The sequence below is a fragment of the Haliotis cracherodii genome, unplaced genomic scaffold (assembly GCF_022045235.1).
Source record: "Haliotis cracherodii isolate W230 unplaced genomic scaffold, xgHalCrac1.p SCAF_6, whole genome shotgun sequence".
Classification (NCBI taxonomy): domain Eukaryota; kingdom Metazoa; phylum Mollusca; class Gastropoda; order Lepetellida; family Haliotidae; genus Haliotis; species Haliotis cracherodii.
Genome location: NW_027266319.1, coordinates 56340236 through 56355602, shown reverse-complemented (window position 1 = coordinate 56355602; position 15367 = coordinate 56340236). Strand labels below are relative to the sequence as shown.

At 41.0% G+C, this 15367-nt stretch overlaps 1 protein-coding gene across 1 annotated transcript; it reads right to left on the bottom strand.

The window, feature by feature from the left end:
- Positions 1–1268: 1268 nt before the first annotated feature.
- LOC139446524 (uncharacterized) lies at positions 1269–1685 on the bottom strand. Its single transcript, XM_071227827.1, has one exon. It carries the CDS (start codon positions 1683–1685, stop codon positions 1269–1271), a length of 417 nt encoding a protein of 138 aa, XP_071083928.1.
- Between the last annotated feature and the right edge of the window lie 13682 nt (positions 1686–15367).

Sequence of the window (15367 nt, the reverse complement as noted above, 5' to 3'; positions counted from 1 at the left end):
CGGATGTATGACTAACATTATTCATCCGGGTTAATTGTTCTGAACGTATGCGCTTCACAGTTTCAGGAGCGTCAACACACCTCCCCCTTCCCCGAAGAACAAATATTAAATTTCAAGTGCATTAACGGCAAATTTAATGAGGGTCTCGGGATGGTTTCCACAGCTGTTTTACATTCTTGGCTGATGCTGTATGTCTCCCGTTATTTTGTCACGGCCGGTTAACAGCAACATACTTTCAGTCTTGTGAACAGGTAGTGTTACTTTCAACCATCAAGTGTACAGTACTGTCAATATCAGATCATAAACACGACACTGTTACTATCAATTATCATGAACACGACACTGTTACTATCAATTATCATGAACTTGGCACAGTAAATATCAGATCATGAACACGACACTGTTACTATCAGATCATGAACTTGGCACTGTTACTATCAGATCATGAACACGACACTGTTACTATCAGATCATGAACACGATACTGTTACTATCAATTATCATGGCCGTGGCACTATAAATATCAGATCATGAACACGACACTGTTGCTGTCAAATATCATGAACTTGGCACTGTTAATATCGATCATGAACACGACACTGTTACTATCAGATCATGAACACGACACTGTTAATATCAATTATCATGAACTTGGCACTGTTAATATCAGATCATGAATACGACACTGTTACTTTCAATTATTATGAACTTGGCATTGTTACTATCAGATCATGAACACGACACTGTTACTATCAATTATCATGATCTTGGCACTGTAAATATCAGATCATGAACACATCACTGTTACTATCAATTATCATGAACTTAGCACTGTTAATATCAGACTTTATGAACACGTCATTGTTACTATCAGCCAACAAGAACACGGCATCGTTCCTATCAAATGATGAACACGGCCCTGTTAATGTCATATAATGGACACGGCAGTGTTACCAACAGTCTTCATGAACACGACACTCTTACTATCAGCCTTTATGAACACGGCATTGTTACTATTAAATGATGTACAAATCCCTGTTAATGTCATATAATGGACACGGCATGGTTACCATCAGTCTTCATGAACACGTCATTGTTACTATCAGCCTTCATGCACACGTGATTGTTACTATCAGCTTTCATGAACACGGCATTGTTACTATCAGCTTTCATGAACACGGCATTGTTGCTATCAGCCTTCATAAACACAGCATTGTTACTATCGGCCTTTATGAACACCAGCCTTCATGAACACGGCATTGTTACTTTCAGCCTTCATAAACACCAGCTTTCATGAACATAACACTGTTACTATAAACCTTCATGAACACGACATTGTTACTATCGGCTTTCATGAACACGGCATTGTTACTATCAGCCTTCGTGAACACGGCATTATCACTATCGGCCTTCATGAACAAAGCATTGTTACTATCAGCCTTCATGAACACGGCATTGTTACTATCAGCCTTCATGAACACGACATTGTTACTATCAGCCTTCATGAACAAGGCGTTGTAAATATCAGCCTTCATGAACACGACATTGTTACTATCAGCCTTCATGAACACGGCGTTGTTACTATCGGCCTTCGTGAACACGGCATTGTTACTATGAGCCTTCATGAACAAGGCGTTGTAAATATCAGCCTTCATGAACACGACATTGTTACTATCAGCCTTCATGAACACGGCGTTGTTACTATCGCCTTCGTGAACACGGCATTGTTACTATCAGCCTTCATGAACTCGGCATTGTAACTATCGGCCTTCATGAACACGGCATTGTTACTGTCAGCCTTCATGAACACGGCATTGTTACTATCGGCCTTCATGAACAAAGCATTGTTACTATCAGCCTTTATGAACACCAGCCTTCATGAACACGGCATTGTTACTATGAGCCTTCATAAACACCAACCTTCATGAACACGGCATTGTTACTATCAGCCTTCATGAACACGTAATTGTTACTATCAGCTTTCATGAACACGGCATTGTTACTATCAGCCTTCATAAACACAGCATTGTTACTATCGGCCTTTATGAACACCAACCTTCATGAACACGGCACTGTTACTATCAGCCTTCATAAACACCAGCTTTCATGAACATGACACTGTTACTATAAACCTTCATGAACACGGCATTGTTGCTATCAGCTTTCATGGACACAGCATTGTTATTATCAGCCTTCGTGAACACGGCATTGTTACTATCAGCCTTCATGAACATGGCATTGTTACTAGCAGCCTTCGTGAACACGGCATTGTTACTATCGGCCTTCATGAACAAAGCATTGTTACTATCAGCCTTCATGAACACGGCATTGTTACTATCAGCCTTCATGAACACGACATTGTTACTATCGGCCTTCAAGAACATCAGCCTTCATGAACACGGCGTTGTTACTATCGGCCTTCGTGAACACGGCATTGTAACTATCAGCCTTCATGACCACGGCATTGTTACTATCGGCCTTCATGAACTCGGCATTGTTACTATCGGCCTTCATGAACACGGCAGTGTTACTATCGGCCTTCGTGAACTCGGCATTGTTACTATCAGCCTTCATGAACACGGCATTGTTATTATCAGCCTTCATGAACACGGCGTTGTTACTATCGGCCTAAATGAACACGGCACAGTTAATATCAGCCTTCATGAACTCGGCATTGTTACCATCAGCCTTCATGAACACGGCAAATTTACTATCAGCTTTCATGAACACGGCACAGTTACTATCAGCCTTCATGAACACGACACAGTTACTCTCAGCCTTCATAAACACGGCATAGTGCGGGTGAAATATTACTGTTAACGTTCACATGGAAGTGGACAGTTTGCTATTTCGATCCTGCAGTTATATGATTTTAACACAGAAGCAGACCCCTGAAGATCCGCGGTAGAATAGGTCTTCAGCAACCCATGTTTTTCGTAAGAGGCGACTAACGGGATCGGGTGGTCAGGCTCGTTGACTTGGTTTATGCATGTCATCGTATCCCAACTATGTTGATCGATGCTCATGTTGTCAATCACTGAATTGTCTGGTCCCGACTCGCTTATTTACAGATCGCATTCAGATGAGTGCGGCGTTAAACAACAAACAAACAAACAAACTCCAGGCAAGTTATTTTTGGGTCATGGAAGGAAGAACATTCGGGTTGTTTTCTATCAAATACGTAAACATTTACACCAAACGGATCCATGTTCTGACACCGGAAGCAAGTGACAACCACCAGATGCTTCCTTCGAGTATTCCATCCTGCTTTAAACGTAAATGTCACTGTATTGTTTAAACGCTCTATTGTTTCTAAGGAGTGCTACATTGTTATGACCCCATATTTCAATTAATAAATACGGAACGGATTTCTCTTTTGACACAAAAAAGGCTCACTACAACGGAAAACATGTTGCCAGGGGCGTCGAACCCACATCGTGGGATATTTTGAAAAGGTGTTATACTCCATATTTAGCATGGTTCCATCTCTGTTCGCCTACAGGGGGCACGGGTGGCCCAGTCGTCTGAGGCGCCGCGATTCGCTGTGCAGAGTTGCGTTCCTTGGGCACGCCAGAAACCTATGATTGTGGGTTCGAATCCCGGTTCACCCCGATTATGTTTCTAGGTTTGTCAGCACCATACCCGTGCTCGTGGGTTTCACCGAAATGGTAAACGTCTAAGACCTGCATCACTTCGGGCTTTCCTCCCACATTAAGCTGACACGCCGTGATATAACTGGAATACTGTTAAAAGCGGCGTTAAACCCAACTCACTCGTTCACTCACTATTCGCCTACAGTGCATTTCGCCTACAGTAAAAATCCAGGTATTGTTATCTAAAGAGGAACTCCAAAATTAGTAGGTGATTAAATATTTAGTAAATTTTGCGTTTATATAAGTAAAGAGTTTAGGCAAAGAAATAGGTTTGTTCATAGTCAAGCTATTGTTATCTAAATCCCATGCGCATCTAGTGAGCAAGCCAGTTATTAAATGATTGAAAGAAACAAAAAAAATTCAAATAAAAGACAATATCTGGCTTATCAAGATTAACTGTTCCACATCCGTAACAGAATAATACAGTAAAATACGTTTATATCGAACACTCTTATAACGAACTGACAGATATAACGAACTTATTTTGGGGGTCCCGGCTATTTGCTGTATATATGCATATAACGAACTGCGGTTATAACGAACTTAAATTAGCGGTCCCTTTGAGTTCGTTATAACCGTAGTTTACTGTATATAAATATGGAATAAGTAAATGAATGGTTATGTTAATGATTTCGAACCCACAGCGTGTCGAGTCACAGCGTGGAGGGAGGCAGGTCTTACTCGATAGCTTAAGGTATGGACTTAACAACAGACGATTTACATACTCCACTGGAAGCGTGTTACTGCTGGCAAGTGTTTAACTCTACTACAAGTCTAACCTTATTACAGTAAACTACGCTTATAACGAACACGCTTATAAGGAACTAACGGATATAACGAACTTACTTTTTACTTTTTTGGTCCCGACTATTTGCTGTAGTTATGCTGTATATATGCTTATAACGAAATACGGTTATGACGAACTAAAATTAGTAGTCCCTTTAAGTTCGTTATAACCGTACTTTACCGTACTTGTTTGTTGACATTGGCATTGCATTGGTACGTTCATACATGGCTCGTACGTATAGGGATGAATGTTTTGCTATCGTGTGCCCTGAGCCACGAAGCTGTTTTGTTAACACTGTTGGCGACCGCCTCCGTGGTCTAGTGGTAGAGCGTCCGCCCGGAGAGCGGTAGGTCCGGGGTTCGATCCCCGACCACGTCATACCAAGAGACGTTAAAAGATGGTACTTGTTGTTACCCTGTCTGGCGCTCGGCATTAAGGGGCTAAAACAAGGACAGGTCGGCTCGGAGTCAGTATACTGTGTCTGAGTGGGGTATTCATGTTAAACTGTGGCATGGTATCTCAGTGAGCTAGCACTATAAAACGGCATCAGTCCGGACTAGTACAAGCAGCCACACACACACACACACACACACGTGCATGCACGTCGCTATATAAGTGCAATAATCTTGGACGCGACGTTAAACCCCATTTCACCTCACCTAACACTGTTGGCAAAGTGCACTGTAGGCAATACGAGCAGACACCGTTAGAATGGTGTAATGGTGTGTATTAACAATTAAATGTTTTCAAGCTTTAGATTAACCTTTAAGTCTTTAGCTACAAGATATATAACGGTGTTCATGTTAAAGAAATTAGATCCCCAGTGAGTGAGTTGAGTTTAACTCCGCTTTTAACAGTATTCCAGTTACATCACGGCGTGTCAGCTTAATGTGGGAGGAAATCCCGAAGTGATGCAGGTCTCAGACGTTTACCACTTCGGTGAAACCCACGAGCACGGGTATGGTGCTGACAAACCTAGAAACATAATCGGGGCGAACCGGGATTCGAACCCGCAATCATAGATTTCTGGCGTGCCCACAGCCAATTGCGGCGCCTTAGACGACTGATCCACCCGTGCCCCCTTTTATTAAAAGCGACTAAAATCATAAAGACTCTCGACATAAATGAGTCCAATGTACGACTAGGACATGAAAAGCATGCGTTTTTCATTCACCATCAAACAGTGATGATACCAGGTGGTCGCGACAAAATGAGCGTATTCTGCCCCACAAACACATGCAAAGGCAAGTTAAGTGTTCACCTGAACAAACACGGGACCATATGATACAAAATGGTCGAATTAGGGAATTGAATCGGGAATCAGTTTTGCCAGTAATGTGTCAAATTAGTTAATGTCCTCAACATGTCTACCATAAAACCTTTTGAAAGCCTTACTTACCTTCAACACATGTTTTTCTTACCGCTAAAATTATGGATATGCATTTGCCACGCTGTCTTGGGTTCATGTAGTTGTGTTTCATGATTGCATTTACATCACATATTTAACGTAAATCATTACGGCTACCACCACGACAGGCTGATGCATTAATACTGAGGCACACCAGCAAGAACAGAAATTCTTCCACGACACCAGATATTTTGGTAAGAACCAGGAGCGGAATCAATAAAGAAACAAATATTTCAAAACTTTTTCTTAATTAGTAAAACTTAAGCCTAAGTCGCTTTATGATTATGACTTACGTCAAATCTTAAAACTGAAGTCAGAAGCGGTAAAAAAGGTAAAAAGGTAACTTTTTTCCAAGACATGTTTTGGGCAGTCATTTTATGAATACCACCCCAGAACTACAGGTTCTTTGTGTGGGATGTTAAGTTTCCTTCCTACCTCGACTTCACACTGACGTCAACAACGTATGACCTGGGCCCACTTGCACAAAGCGATCTTAGCGCTGAGATCGCTTTGTGCAAGTGCGCCCTGGACGGAATTTATTAACAGGAATAAAGGATAACAGTTATAAAGTGATAACTTAAACTGCGCATAGAATGACATGTTGGTTCTATAGCATAAATCGCCATATTGCCAATATATTATCTTTCAAATGCTGTGCAAAAAATTAATGAAACACCTGTTATTTCCAGTTACATGCGACATCCAAACATCACCAAATCCTGAATTCTGACATTTTAGATGCTTTCTGACATTTGTTATCAAGTTACATTTCCCATTTCTGTCATACAAAGATAGTGTGTTGAAACATTTTCGAGTCAGGCGGTTTTCTGGCATATATAATAACGGTAACAAGTATTTAATACATACACACAGAGAGGAGGGAGAGGGGAATCTGCCACACTTACCCAATATTGATTTTCTTAGTGTCGATTAGTTTGCTTTGAAAAAAAATGCAACTCACACTTAATAATAAGAAATCTGCTAAATTGTACGATTCTATAGATACATGTATCGAAATTATATGTTTATGAACCACTATCAAATAGTGATGATACCAGATGTTCGCAAAAAGGTCAGCGTATCATGCCCCATCGGTGGTACCCGTCACAAAACACATGCAAAGGCAAGTCAATTGTTCACCTGAAAAACACTGGGGCATATACTTTAAGTCAAAATCATTTTGGTCAATGATGCGTCACATTTAGAAATGCCCATCTAATATTCCAAGATAGAAATGCAAAATCGTAATGACGATGAATACCCTCCCTCAGGGCCCTGCCTTTGTGAGACTAAAAGATCGAACGTCCATCGAACGTGATATTGGGAATATCTGGTCTTGAACAACCGACGCTGCCTTCATGCCTTGCTGAACGTCATTTGACCCACCCTCAGGACCCACGTGATCAGTAACAACACGTTTACCTCCCTTTGAAGTACATCATTCAGGCTCTTGAATTTCCGTTTGTCTGTATGTCAAATCCTTGGTAGTTCCAGCGTCTCTGCCACTTAGTTTCTGATGTAACTTCAAGCACCGGATTATATATACCAACGGAAAAAAGTACGCGTGCTTCATATAAAGTGGTGTAAATGTTATAAAATCAAAATAACGACATCATATTGGATCATTCGTCTGATAAATGTTTTATAATAACAAATTCATTGACGAAACCCATACCTGGTTTGTTGTTTTACGCCGCACTCAGCAATATTCCAGCCATATGACGGCGGTCTGTCAATAATCGAGTCTGGACCAGACAATCCAGTGATTAATATCATGAGCATCGATCAACGCAATTGGGATCGATGACATGCATCAACCAAGTCAGCGAGCCTGACCACCCGATCCCGTTAGTCGCCTTTTACGACAAGCATAAACACCTTTTACCCTGGTAACAGGAGACAAAGAGACACGCTCTGAATATCGGGTGTGACCACCATCTGCGTTGATACGGGCTACGCAGCGGCGGAGCATTGAAGGCACGATATAATTGAAATCAGCCTTGGGGATGTTGTTCCAAAAATGACCTATCTTAGCTGGCGATACGGGCTGGTTCCTGTTCTGTCTTAAGCGTCGTTCCATCTGATCCCAGAAATTGTCTATGGGGAGAGGTCTGAGAAACAGCCGACCATGGCAGTTCAGCTATGTTATGCTGCCTCAAAAAAATCTGTTACAACACGTGCAACATGTTGGCTGGCATTATAATGCTGCAACGTGACGTCACGTCCCTCCATTTGCACAAAGGGTAGAGCGTGATCTCGAAGGATGTCCTCCCGTCGATGTCGGTGTACCCCATTCAAATAAATATTAACAATGAAGCGTTGTCTTCTACAATTAGTCCTGATGCTCCACACCATAACACTTTCATCCACAAACTGACGACGTTGAGTTACGGAGAAAAATTCTCCTAGACCCTAGGCCCTAGCACGACCATCCGTGAACAATATACTGTCCCAGTCTTTTCAGTTTTGTATTCTTAACCTCAGATGTTGATGAGGATGACATGGAAGCAAAATTGGACGTATCGCTGGACGGCGGGGCAGGATGTTGTGCTCCCTCAACCGTTTGCGTAACGTTCTGTCACTAATTGGTCTCTATCCATGCATTTTCCCAGATGTTTTTGTGGCAGTTTGGTATCGATTCCGTAGATGCACCAAGCTAATATGGTTGTCGTGTTGACGTGACGTCACACCTGGACGACGGGCCATGAGTGTTGCTCTTTTGTAGATAACGTCTGCAAAGAGATGATATAATAAATAATAATTGTGTTTCGATGAACATTAAAATTTCTGGCCACTTCGTTTTGCGCCACGGGGTGTAAACGTTGCTTTTGAACAAGCCCTGGCTTTGCGGGGGCGTTATTTATATGCTAGATAAACATTTATTGTGTGTTGTTCACATTAAAAGAACACGCTTGTTCTCCCAATTGCAACCAACACGCAAACATCCAAATTGTGCAAATTGTGAATCAAGGCAAGAAGATGTCTTTATGAATATGTATTGAAAGATGCGTTATTTAATTTCAGACTATTTTTTAATTGTACTTTATATCAAACACAATTACTTTCTTCCGTTAGTTTCGTACACACTTTGGAATTTACAAGATGCCAGCGTATTAGAAACACATGGCCTTATTTTACTCAGAACAGGATGCTACCAATCCTGAAGATCATAGATCAACACACTGTTTATTCCTAATACAGGATATTTACCATCACAAAACAAACTGGCGTGATTACGTCTACATCTCTGAAGACAGAGTTGACTTTAAAGTTCATAAATTTTTACTTCTTTACTCTTTCAACGCATATTTCTGTGACAAGTCACAGAATCGTAATTACGAAGCAGGTATAGTAACAATTATATTTGGATCATCAGGATGTCGGCACAATATGACTCTTGGTTTACGAATTGAAACTGTGAATTCTTGTGTACAACTGGCTGCCTAAATGACACAACCATCACAATTTGGACGCTTACCACGACACAACCTCAACCTCAGAACTGTCCCTTTAGTTAGCTTCAGAAGCTTAGCCAAAAAGGGTCATGCTGCAATACGTAGCTTCATATGAGGGCTGATGAAAAGTTTCTAGGCCTAACACACAAAACCAACAATTATGAAAATTTTTAATTTTATTTTTTCAACATAATATCCCTGCTTTTCAATACACTTCTCATATCCATTGTGAAGCGTTTCAATTCCAGCCAGGAGGAATTTTTCTGACGTCACCCATAAAACCCATTCACGATAGCTTTGAAGTCGGCATTGCACTTTCCACGAAGGTGTCCTTTCAGTTTAGGAAACATTTGAAAATCACTTGGTCCCAGGTCTGACGAGTATGGAGGGTGAGGAAGCTCTTCGAACCCATATTGTCGCACTGCAGCCTTTGCAAGTCGAGAGTTGTGAGAAGAGGCATTGTCATAAAGTAGTAGAACTCCAGCACTCAGCATTCCTCGCCGCTTTTCTTTGATACAATTTCTCAGGCGATGAAGCAAATCAGCATAGTGGGCACCGGTAATCGTCTTTTGACTTTCTAAGTAATCGACAAGAATCACACCCTTTGCATCCCAGAATACAGTGGCCTTAACTTTCTTCACTGATCTTGAAGACTTAAATTTCTTTGGTGCTGGAAAAGTGGAATGGTGTCATTCCATGGATTGACTCGGGATCATAGTGGTAGACCCACGTTTCATCATCCCTTACCAAAATCCTCCTTAATTAGCTCGAAATCTTCTCTGGCAATGTCAGTTCTTTTTTCTTTAAGATCAGAATTTAGAAACGTTGGCACCGGACGAACAGATATCCTATTCATCTGTAAATGTTCATGAATAATGGTTTCAATGGATCCATGGCTTAGACCTGCGTCCTCCTCAGGTTCAGCATTTGTAATACGCCACACTTAGCAATATTCCAGCTATATGATGGCGGTCTGTAAATAATCGAGTCTGGACCAGACAATCCTGTGACTGACACCATGAGCATCGATCCACGCAATTAGGATACAATGACATGCATCAACCAAGTCAGCGAGTCTGACCACCCGATCCAGTGTATTCCATTCTGCTACAATAAATGTCACGGAGCCTTAACCAACCATGGCTTCGTTTCGGAAGTGACGTCACCATCTCTGTTTCTCACATCACTAATGAATTTTTGTATACCTCGTGGGGGCTGTGCAGAGTTGCGTCCCTTGGGCACGCCAGAAACCTATGATTGTGGGTTCGAATCCCGGTTCGGGCCGATTATATTTCTAGGTTTGTCAGCACCATACCCGTGCTCGTGGGTTTCACCGAAGTGGTAAACGTCTGAGACCTGCATCACTTGGGCTTTCCTCCCACATTAAGCTGACACGCTGTGATATAACTGGAATACTGTTAAAAGCGGCGTTAAACCCAACTTACTCACTCACTCACTGTATACCTCGTTTATATGGTCAAAAGGTAAATATTCACGGCTGATGCATCGACGTGGCGCTAGCGGTACCATCAGCGGAATCACTCGAATTATAATTACGTGTTCACAGCTCCTGGGTCTATCGATGTGCCATTCAAATGTTGCTCTACCGGTCCGACATCCCATCAACACGGACTGTGCCCCACCAGGTTTCTTTCTTCCAGGATATTTAATTAAGCAAACACATAAAACAAAACGCCATGGTCAGAGAATAACGAGTCCCTATCATGCGACGAAATGGGCACAAGAGGCCAAACAACAGTGAAAACTACACGGACGGATCACCGAAAACCAGTGCTGACACCAATAACCCCTCAGCCTTCATCTGCTTGAATCGCTGTGCAGAGTTGCGTCCCTTGGGCACACCAGAAACCTATGATTGTGGGTTCGAATCCCAGTTCGCCCCGATTATGTTTCTAGGTTTGTCAGCACCATACCCGTGCTCAGGGGTTTCACCGAAGTGGTAAACGTCTGAGACCTGCATCACTTCGGGCTGTCCTCCCACATTAAGCTGACACGCCCTGATATAACTGGAATACTGTTAAAAGCGGCGTTAAACCCTACTCACTTATACTCACTCACTCATCCGCTTGAAAACCATCTCGACCTCAATACAACCATCCTCACCAAAGCGGTCGTTCGTAAGCAATACCATGATCTTTGACATTGGGATACTTATTCGTTGATAATCATTTCAACTCGTCCAATTAAAAAGGCCATATCTTGCAAGTCGCAGTCATTGGACAAGGTTATAACTTGTACGGCTGTGATATGAAACAGCTGTTGACTGCGATGTGAAATGCCCATTAATCATCATGGGCCGTTACGTAGAACACAGACACAACATAAACATAAGAGTTTAATAAATAATATTAGTTTAATGCAATAATGTGTAAAACTTTACATGCCAATATAAAGTAATCAAAAGAGAACATAGGCGTCCAAATAATAAAACAATCAATAACAAGACTTAAACAATGGATATGATGAGGTATAAACTGTTAAAATCTAAGTTGATCAATACTGGGGGTTTCTTCAATGTGTAGACCCGTGAACATCCGGGGTAGAATAGGTCTTCAGCAACCCATGCTTGCTGTAAAAGGCGACTATGCTTGTCGTAAGAGGCGACTAACGGGGTCGGGTGGTCAGGCTCACTGATTTGGTTGATGCATGTCATCGATCCCAATTGCGTGGATCGATGCTCATGATATCAATCACTGGATTGTCTGGTCCAGACTCGATTATTGACAGACCGCCGTCGTATAGCTGGAATATTGCAGAGTGCGGCGTTACACCACAAATCAAACCAAACCAAACCTTTAAAGTATAAGACACAGATCTGAATAAAAAGCAAACAACGAATAAATATTCACAATAGCATACTCTTTCTTTTCCATTACCATTTGATGACTTGAAAAATGAAGGGTGTCACATATCAATACTGGGACATAGCTTTAACGACTTCGGTTAGGGCCGTGAGATTGCGATACAGCGATATCACGAGATTTTAATTTGCAACGCAGTTGGTGGCGGTATTAATGTGAAGTTAGTAATGATCAGGGTTCGGGGAGTGCCTTCTGCCTACGCGCACCAGCTCGCTTAATCAACTGGATCATGCAATGCTGTTCCTTAGTCATAGCACTATTTGGGGCGGTCGGGTAGCCTAGTGGTTAAAGCGTTCTCTCGTCACGCCGAAGACCCGGGTTCGATTCCCAACATGGGTACAATGTGTGAAGCCCATTTCTGGTGTCCCCCCGCCGTGATATTGCTGGAATATTGCTAAAAGCGGCGTAAAACCATACTCACTCACTCATAGCACTATTTACCCCGCACCGCGCACCACATATACGAGACATTTAGACACTGTCACTAGTTTCAGCATCCTTCGCTTACAACACACAAAAGAGACGAACGCCTGGCTTTGCTCGTAGCTGTTGCCTCATCTTGTCCCAATTTTTCATTTCCAGCATACCACTATGGTATGGCGCACAAGATAACAGTGTTTAAAATACAGTAAAGTACGGTTATAACGAACTCAAAGGGACTAGTAATTTCTGTTCGTTATAACCGTAGCTCGTTATAAGCATATATACAGTATAACTACAGCAAAAAGTCGGGACAAAGAAGTAAGTTCGTTATATCCGTCAACTCGTTATAAGCGTGTTCGTTATAACCGTAGTTTACTGTACCTGCCTGCCCGACAGCCAGAGACGGTCTATTTTGCCGGCCGACGGTCAGTTTTGAAAAGTTGCACGCCCGATGGTCGGGGGATAAAGTTACTATGTTGACAATCCTCCAGTTTATTGTTATTTTATGAGAACTAAAATTAAACAGCTCTATTCTTATGTTTACCCTTTTTGTTATTTTTGTTCGTTAGCCTAGAAAATTGTCAACATTTTAGCTGGTCTGGTAACTTTGAAATGTTTGCCAGTCCTGTTGTCTGGCTGAAACTTAGGGGAATTTTATACACTGAAGATAATGAAACAAACTTTTCATCCTGCCCCAAGACCGCGACCCTAATGAATTATATTAACTCTGGAGTTTGGCTTTGGTTTGGTTTGGTTGGTTTGCCGTTTAACGTCGCACTAAGTAATATTCCAGCTTTATGACGGTGGTCTGTAAATAATCGTGTCTAGATTGATTGATTGATGTCACGAGCATCGACCTACGCATTTGGGATACGATGACATGCATCAACCAAGTCAGCGAGCCTGACCACCCGATCCCGTTAATCGCCTCTTACGACAAGCATGGTTGCCTTTGACGGTAAGAAAATATGCAGACGATGCAAATTTTACTCTGGGTGGGTCGGAAACTAGTCTTAAGAAACTCATTTCACTTCTGAATAAAATTGCAATGTGCTCAGGCCTTAAAATAGATTGTGAAAAAAGTAAGGCGATATGCATAGGTTCATAGAAAGGCAGTGATGTATATAAAACCTCTGCCCCCATATCCCCTACGATGGTCAAAAGAGCCTTTTAAGATCCCTGGGGTATTTGTCAATACACATCTGAACGATATCACCGCGGTAAACTACGAGAAAAACATTTGCAAGGGTAAGAAAAGTACTATTTTCATGGACGAATAGATCTCTAACTCTTAGAGGGAAAATAACTATACTTAAATCCCAAATAGTACTACTGTTTACTCATTTGTTTATGGCGCTCCCCAGTCCCAGTAGAGACTTCTTAATAATTAAACAATTAAATTCAAGTTTGTTTGGTCGGGGTAGAGTGATAAACTAAAGAGAAAAGTTATAATCAATGAATATGAAAAAGGTGGTTTGAACATGATTGATAAGGTAAATCTTAATAAATATATGAAGATAAAATAGATTAAGACATTTTTATCATCAAGCGGCCCATGAAAACTATTAGCAAGCGAAATTCTACGCCCTTATGGAAATAGTACTATCTTCAATCTTACAAAGAAAAACTTCAAGACATAAATTAATGATTTGCAAAACAAATTTTGGCAAGATGTTGTTTACAGTCTCATTAGCTGCATAGCAAAGACAAAATCACAAACATAGACGAATTCTTGAAACTTCCAATCCTAAACTAAACACTAAACACTAGATTTCGCGTTATTCATTACATGGCGCGATAATGGGTTACGAAACGTGCATGACCTATTTTCTGAATCAGGTCATTTACATGAATTCAACGTATTAAAAGATCGTCTTAATCTTACTGGGGCATACTTATTACATTTTAAATTAATATAAGAACTTCAAAAAGAATTTATTAACTTTCTCAAACATGACCAGTTTGTTTCAACCAAAAACAAATCGACAAAGAGTGATGTTATTGTCTTTTAAGGATGAAAGTTTATCTATCAAAAGTTGTGTGATAAGACGAGTGAACCATTAAACAAATTAGCCATGATATGGGAATAATACCGCTATCAAAAGAACACCTTTCGTATGTTTTAAATATATCAATCAATGCAGCATTGACAATAAAAGAAGAACCTATCAGTATAAAATACTAGTATTACATCGCATTATAACAACACAGTCGTTTCTGTACAAAATGGGAATAAATGTTAAATGTTACTTCTGCAATGACGAATATGAGACGTTGGAGGATCTCTTCTATGATTGTCATAAAGTTAGAAATATTATTAATTCAGAGCTTTCTGCTTAGTCATTTTTTCATAATAATAAAGCATTACATATATGTATGCAAATATAAGGAAACTAACTTAAATTTATTATATCATTTAACTGCATAAAATGATAAAACAAAATTAAAACACTGAAAAATTCATACATGGGTGCGATAACGCATCATTTCAAATCAAATGGTCTCGTTTGCTGCATATTTGAAAACAGTGAGTGGGGGGGTGTTTAATATCTCGGTCTCGGTCCAAACAAGTCCCACCGCCCTCCTCACTTTTGAGAAGAATGTGCCCAAGAAAAATGTATTTATAGCCTAAGCTTCAAAGACCTTGTTCCACAAAGCATCCTCAGCGTTAAGATTATCGTGACCACTATACTTTAACATAGGCCTACGATGGTCGTATAGCTCTAACATTGCTTTGTGAGGCGTGGCCCAGTTAATGC